The 7,409-nt window shown below is 37.3% G+C and overlaps 1 protein-coding gene across 1 annotated transcript in view; it reads left to right on the top strand.

Moving 5' to 3' along the window:
• The window catches only part of LOC107654761 (SWI/SNF complex subunit SMARCC1-like), a 17,650-nt gene that overhangs the window by 4,859 nt on the left and 5,382 nt on the right, over window positions 1-7,409 (top strand). Inside the window, exons 4-21 of the mRNA XM_016442007.1 lie at window positions 2,260-2,341; window positions 2,431-2,520; window positions 2,918-2,987; window positions 3,089-3,158; window positions 3,269-3,344; window positions 3,515-3,637; window positions 3,760-3,839; window positions 4,009-4,130; window positions 4,231-4,290; window positions 4,380-4,414; window positions 4,722-4,834; window positions 5,006-5,077; window positions 5,162-5,275; window positions 5,365-5,518; window positions 5,753-5,863; window positions 6,008-6,067; window positions 6,555-6,813; window positions 6,894-7,046. Coding sequence (XP_016297493.1) covers window positions 2,260-2,341; window positions 2,431-2,520; window positions 2,918-2,987; window positions 3,089-3,158; window positions 3,269-3,344; window positions 3,515-3,637; window positions 3,760-3,839; window positions 4,009-4,130; window positions 4,231-4,290; window positions 4,380-4,414; window positions 4,722-4,834; window positions 5,006-5,077; window positions 5,162-5,275; window positions 5,365-5,518; window positions 5,753-5,863; window positions 6,008-6,067; window positions 6,555-6,813; window positions 6,894-7,046 — 1,844 coding nt within the window. The remainder of the gene's footprint in view (window positions 1-2,259; window positions 2,342-2,430; window positions 2,521-2,917; window positions 2,988-3,088; window positions 3,159-3,268; window positions 3,345-3,514; window positions 3,638-3,759; window positions 3,840-4,008; window positions 4,131-4,230; window positions 4,291-4,379; window positions 4,415-4,721; window positions 4,835-5,005; window positions 5,078-5,161; window positions 5,276-5,364; window positions 5,519-5,752; window positions 5,864-6,007; window positions 6,068-6,554; window positions 6,814-6,893; window positions 7,047-7,409) is intronic.

The following is a 7,409-nucleotide window of genomic DNA, read 5'->3' as shown; positions in this document are numbered from 1 at the left end:
GGCCTTTTTTTTTTACTCCCTAATATCGGTATCGGTATCGGCCCCAAAAATCCCATATCGGTCGGGCTCTAATTATGGTATATATTAAACAATAATTAGGGGTGGGCGATATAGCCTCAAAATTATATCATGGTATTTCAACAATATTTGCGATAATGATATTTATGACGATATAGGAAAAAAAAACATGGAACAACATTTTATTGGTGGTTGCAGCTGGCAGGCAGCAACATTTATTAGTGCAAACAAAATGAAGGGCATTTTCCATCCTTTTCCAATGAGCTACTGTCATCAATGACAGACTACCTCATTTGAAGTGTAAATCTATTGTCATAAGGTGGCAGCAGCAGCTGTGTGTTCGACAGTGTGAGCAGACCGATCAGTGTATGACATCAAAATACCGTGAGAGTGACCCTTTATTTACACTGCACGCATCTGCGACGCGTTACGGCTTGGACGCGGCCACTCTAGTCAATGCTTGTGTTTACACCAGCGGTGCCGTGGCACGTTTCAGAAGCAGCTCTCCGCGCCGCTTCGCTAAAGATATGCGCCTCGCCTATTTTTGAAGGTAAGAATGTGTGTTCGAATATGCTCTAGAGCCGCTCACAATACTTTGATGTCATACACCGATCAGTCTGCGCAGCACTGCTTCAAGTCGAACACACCTATTGGGTTTGTAGTGTTGTTGTTGTGCGCGCTAGGGAACGTATATCCGCCATACGTCATCGTGTCACTATATCATTGATATCGCGATATGACACTTTTTTTTATCCTGTAAAAATTAATACCTGTATTATCGTGGATGGTATGATATGGCACACCCCTAGTAACAATGACTCTTAAAAGAACAAGAACAAGTTATTTGCATGAACAAATCCTTTATTACAACAAACTTGAAACCCATTTTAATGAAAGTATCGAAGTCTCTCTTCTAGAAAAAAAAAAATAAAAAAATAAAGCTGTACAACTTATGTATATCTATATCACACTTTAGCATTTTAATTACTGTTTTAAAATGTTATCAAATGAAAATTTACAACTTTTATTTTTGGCAAAGTTAAAACATGGATAAATATGATACTCCTTGAATACAATGTTTAAATAAATTATTGTATTACAAAGAATATTATTAATGTTGTTATTGTAACTTTGAAGTACATTGTACAATGCTAATATATTTCTGTCATAATTTCAAATCGAACGTTTATTTTGACTGGTTGTAGTGGACCTCCTTAGTCTGTGGAGCGCGTGCACATGAATGTGTGACATCACTGGCGAACAGCCGATCACGAGCTCTGGTTAAAGGTTAAAGGTTTTGCCTTTAACTAGTGACCTTTAATTTGGAGCAAGAGAAACTGGGGGAGTGACTTACTATGGCAATGAACACCGCTAAAAGCCAAGCCACTTTCATGGTACCTAAAACCCAGGATTGGTGCAAACTAAACTGAAATTTACCTGGCTAGCCAGCTAATCCGGCTTCATGGTACAGGCCCCAGCTCTGCTGATGTTCGTGTTTATGTAACTTAGACGCTGAAAACACCATTTATGTATGCGTACTTCAGTATGCAGTAGATAAAGCGGCGCCACTCAGAGACATGCAGAAACGAGCAGATTATTTATATAGCAGTCTCTTTGCGCTTTAATATTCACAGACACATATCATATCTACTTTTGACTTCTCCATCCATCAGATTGCGCGTTTTACATGACATCCTCGTTATACTGTAAATTCCATGTTCACGACTGCACTGGGATTCCCTCTGCTTCACGGTAATCATACAGCCTTAACTTATAACTTGTTATTAATGCGACACACCTTCATCTGCACGGAGGGATGGTGTCCGCGAATATGAGCGAAGATGTTAGATGTATTGCCTGCTTTTGCAGCCACATTATCAATGTAGAAAAGAGATTTGCTGTTTAATATTTTTGTGGAAATGAAATAGATGAATAGGAAGTTCTAAAGAACAGCTAAGCTTTTGTAACATTGTAAGTCTCTTTACTGCCATTTTTGATCAATTTAATGCATCCTTGCTGAATAAAAAACCTTACTGACCTCAAACTTTTAAACGGTAGTGTATATATGAATGATTTTAAATACAATATAATTATATTAAAGTTGCTTATACCATGATGTAAGATTTTGGTCATCATACAGCCCGCCGCTTACAGTAAATGTAAACGATAATTCGTTAGAGTAAAATTGAGTGATGTCAAACTTATCTCATCGACTCTGTGATCTTTTATTTTTTATTAAAGGAGACGCTTTGATCTTCAGAACCCATCCAGAATGGATCGCAATGTGGAGATGTTCATATCTGTGGAGAAAACTCTGACACAGGTATTTGTGCTTGGATCTTTTGTAAAGACAAAGATCTTCAGCATGTGTATGAGTGATGCAGTATCTGACCTGTTTTTTGTTTGTGCTAGAATAACTTAAGCAGACCTGTGGTGTACCTGTCTCCTGATCTCGAGCAGAAGCAAGCTCTTAAACTCAAAGACATTGTTGTGCGACGCCAGGTCAGTGGAATAATAAAATAACCAAAGAAATGGGGAAATATATCCAATACACACTAGACACTTCAGATGGGCATTTAGAGGAATTTTGTAGTCAAGTACTCAAACACATTAAAAAGCTATTAAAATGTAACAAGTCTTTCTGAGCTAATTTCGTCCAATGCTTTTTATTTGAGAATAAATAAGGAATATGCATTAATAAAAACACAATTTAAAAATTTGAAAACCCCTTTCCTCCATATTTATTGTGAAAACCTGTTAATAATCGGTCTTTCTGTAAAGTAAAATTAATTAGTGAAAAAAACAGTGTTTTCTCTCTAAACTAGTTGATTACTTGTCTACATACCTATATATGCATTATTGATTAGTATATACACAACTTTTTTGCTCGCATTTTCAGGGCACAGTGACGGAGGAGAAGTCACAAGCCTCCCACCAAATTTACCCAGCCCCTTCCACAGCAGATGAAGGTGTGCTTTAATTTTGTGTATCTTTTCAGTCCACCCCTTTTGTATATTTGTGGAAAAGTTCACATCTGTGTGTTTAATGTTTACTGTTTGGTCTTTTCCAGAAGAGTGGTTTAGACCAGTCATGCGATTGGATCGGCAAGTGATGGTGCATTGGGGCATGTGTCCAGACAGGTAGAGAATACATCACACCCACATTTGCACATGTGCTCTAAATGTTTGGATTAGTAAATGCTACGTTTTGCTCTGTATACAGTATATGCTTTTATATTTGAATTCTTCAGTTATGACTTGCTTATATCAGCAAGTGATGTAGATGGAGAAGTAGAGGAACCTCCCAACCCAGACAGGTGCTGGAAGGTGAAAAAATCCTTTTAGTATTAATACCCTGAGTTCCCCACACAAATCTTTGCATGCTGTTTTGTCTGTTGTGTTGGGTTCCAATGATTTTAAATATTAAATATTGAGATGGGCTTTTATTTGAAGTGATAATACAGTAAGAATATCTACTTAAATTTTTCTTTTCTCAGGTTCATGCTAAATGGGTTCTTGACACAGACACATATAATGAGTGGATGAATGAGGAAGATTATGAGATTGACGAGAATGGGAATAGTATGCGTTTCAGGCGGCGTATCTACCAAAGCACAGAGGTATGTTTATCTAATTTCATGCATTTTTAAAAATCAGTTTATAAAAATTGGTTTGTAGTTGCTGTTGGTATGGAGTTTTGTTTTTATTTTTAAATACTTGTTTTTTTTCTCTCTTTCACAAGGAACAGAAACCTGGAAGGAAGCGGCGACGCTCCCCGTCTCCACCTTCTTCTGAGTCTAAGAAGAAAGGAGGAAAGAAAAGGTTAAATCTACTTTTTGGTCACTGTTATGTGACATTTTTTGTTACCAGTGCAGGAAATGTTAATGTTGGAAATCACTGTAGCTTTTTTTCTCTGAAAATCTGACAAAATTTCTCTGACAAAATTGCATTTGCTTCTTATTAACATATTTAATTTTGTATAATCCAATAGCTCAGGTGTGTATAAGAGGCGTGGTCAACCAGAGGAAGCGGAGCCAGAGGAGGACCTCACTAAAGACATGGAAGATCCCACACCTGTCCCTAACATGGAGGAGGTCATTCTGCCTAAAAATGGTAAGTTTTTTTTTCTTCTGTGTTAAGTGCTTATGTTAATGTTGGGAGTGTTACACATTATTTATTTTTATTTATTTCACGTTATTATCATTGACTACAGTGAACCTGAAAAAAGACAGTGAAAACACTCCAGTCAAAGGAGGCATTATGGCTGATTTAGGTAAGTTTGTTTGTGGAATTTACTATTCAGTGAATCATGATCTGTTTGTATTTCAGTAATAACCTTGAATATCTATGTGTTTCTCTCAGATGACCAGGAAGAAGACCTGCTTTCTGGTGTCAGAGTAAGTCAGTCTAGCTAAACAAAATTGTATGTTTTACATCCCAAAAAACTTTAGACGAAGTGCATGACCAAAACCTTCCAAGAATGCCTTCAGAAAAGAGCAAAAGGACAGAATACTGCAACATTGCTCTAAAAAAAGTTTTAACCCTTTCTGCCATGAGTTAGTCTGTCATGGTTTCTTCTGTCCAACTTATACAAAATCTACATCCAGAACCCAGTTATAGTCAAGTCCTAGTTTAAAGGAACTCTAGCTCACAATATCTACCATGCGCTTTAAATATTTAAGTTCTGACCTATTGTGTGTGTAGGATGAGGAGGAGCAGAGGGAGTTCGGCCGTGGGATGGAGGGGGAGGAGAGTGCCACAGAGCAAACGCATCACATCATTGTGCCCACCTATGCCTCCTGGTTCGACTACAACTGGTGAGGGTTTAACTGTACAAGTGTCCAGATTATGCCAACTCACATTCTCAGTTTTGCAGTACATAGATGTCAGAATTGAGGCATAGTGCTCTGAACATAAGCGGGCATTTACTATTCTTACTCATTATTTTTTATGAAGAGTAATAGTGCTTTTTTATTTTTGCGCATTAGTATTCATCAGATAGAGAGACGAGCTCTGCCTGAGTTCTTCAATGGGAAAAATAAGTCCAAAATACCAGAAATGTAAGTCAGTGTTTATGCAAATACTATTTGTATCAGATTCATCATCCTGAACTCTACATAAACATGTTCATATCTTGTTTGTAGATATCTTGCATACCGCAACTTCATGATTGATACATACCGGCTAAACCCTCAGGAGTATTTGACCTCAACCTCCTGTAGACGAAACCTGACAGGAGATGTGTGTGCGCTTATAAGGTGTGTATATTCACTTGTACCCACTTAATTTGACACCGGGTCATAAATAATTTGTAATTCATTTATAAACCGGCTTGTGTGCATTTTAGGGTTCATTCATTTTTGGAGCAGTGGGGGTTGATCAACTACCAGGTTGATGCAGAAAGTCGACCCCTCCCCATGGGCCCGCCCCCAACACCACACTTTAATGTTCTTACAGACACACCGTCTGGACTCGTCCCACTACAGCACAGACCCTTACAGGTAATGCAGAAGTACTTTGACATTACATTGCCAAACACCAAATCTGTGCTTTAAATTCAGCTGTTCATGTCGCAAGACTGGGCCTTTTCTCTTTTATTTCTTGCCTACTTCCTGTGTCAAATAAAGGCACATGAAATATTGATTTAAGTTGAAAACAATCAGTTGCCTGGAAAAATTATACATTTCAGCAATCATTATAAATTATTTAAATTCGATTTTTTTGTGTGTTTGAAGGTTTCCGCTTCTCAGCATATGTTGCATTTCCCAGAAAAATTGAGAGAAAAGCCGTCTGACCTGCAGAACTTTGGTCTGCGGACTGATATTTATGCTAAGAAACATCCAAAGGTAAAAACCACAAACAGTGTTTGGAACAATCATCATTTGAGCAGTGTTTTACCAAAACATTTTAGAATCTATTTGTACATTGAGATTCAGCACCTTAAAACTGTGTGCTTGCTTTGTCATTTTTTTCTTTCTTTCATCTTTTAGAGTAAAGGCGCAAGTGCAGGGAGAGAATGGATAGAACAGGAAACACTCTTACTTTTGGAGGTAAGCCAGTCAAACAATCATCAAGATTTTGAAAGCTTTAGTACTCAGGAGCCTTCAACAGTGGTACTGCAGGGGGTTGCCAGTTATTATTATATTTTTCTATTTATCTCAAGCAAACTGATGACGATTTTTTGCCTCAAAATAAAAGTTGAGAATCCAGCTACATTTTTTTTTTATTTTCTAGCCTACATTAAAATGTATTTTGTATAGTAATGTTTTGTAATTTTTAGATGAAAATATAAAAATAGTAAATAGAAAATGTAGTGTAGAAAATGAAAAGTATATGGTTCTGTACATATATCACAATAATGATTATATAATGATGTACATTTTATGCAATAATGATTTGAAATGGTTTAAAATGCAACACTTAATTTTATACAGTATGCAATATGGAGTACCTGCTCCATCTCTATCCCCAAGGGTTCTTGGCCTCAAAGTAGGTGTGATTATTTGTTGTTTTTGTGTTACATGTCTCTCTTTTCAGGCTTTGGAGATGTATAAAGATGATTGGAATAAGGTGTCCGAGCATGTGGGCAGTCGCACACAGGACGACTGTATTCTTCACTTCTTACGGTTGCCCATAGAGGACCCATACCTAGAAAACTCTGAAGCCTCAATGGGTCCTCTGGCCTATCAGCCTGTCCCTTTCAGCCAGTCAGGGAATCCTGTAATGAGCACTGTTGCTTTTCTTGCATCTGTGGTTGACCCTCGAGTGGCCTCTGCAGCCGCCAAGGCAGCTTTAGGTAAGAGTTAGTGTGTGTGCTGATTTGAAGATTTGTGTAGTAAGAGAAAATATTTATGTAATGTTTGAACTGTCTTTCAGAGGAATTCTCAAGAGCAAGAGAGGAGGCCCCACCAGAGATATTCAGTGCCAGCTTTCACAAAACACAGCAACTCGGGCATAATTTCGATCCAGCCTTTATACTCCAAATGGGCAGCATTGCGGGACTTGATCCTGACCATTCAGAAAAGACTGGTACTCATCTCACTTTTTTGTATATGTGATGTTTTTTGAAGTGATTTATGTAGTCGCAAGATATATATATATATATATATTAAAAAAAATCTCTCCCTTTGAATTCACTTTTTAAATGCATGTTAAAGGGATAATTCACCCAAAAATGAAAATTGTCAATAATTACTAGGGTTGGGTATCGTAAGAAATTTTCCAGTTCCGATTCCGGTTCCATTTAAATTAACTGTTGTTATTATTTTTTTACTATTTTACCTTCATTGAATGTAGTGTTGCTGTAAGGTAGTAAGTAATGTTGAGTAATGCTAGTCCATCAATCACATGTGCTTCAAAGTTTATGTTTTTTACACTATCAATAACATTTAG

Source organism: Sinocyclocheilus anshuiensis, unplaced genomic scaffold (genome assembly GCF_001515605.1).
Source record: "Sinocyclocheilus anshuiensis isolate Anshui unplaced genomic scaffold, SAMN03320099.WGS_v1.1 scaffold195, whole genome shotgun sequence".
Classification (NCBI taxonomy): Eukaryota; Metazoa; Chordata; class Actinopteri; order Cypriniformes; family Cyprinidae; genus Sinocyclocheilus; species Sinocyclocheilus anshuiensis.
Note: the sequence above shows the minus strand (reverse complement) of the source record. Positions and strands in the feature narration are given on the sequence as shown.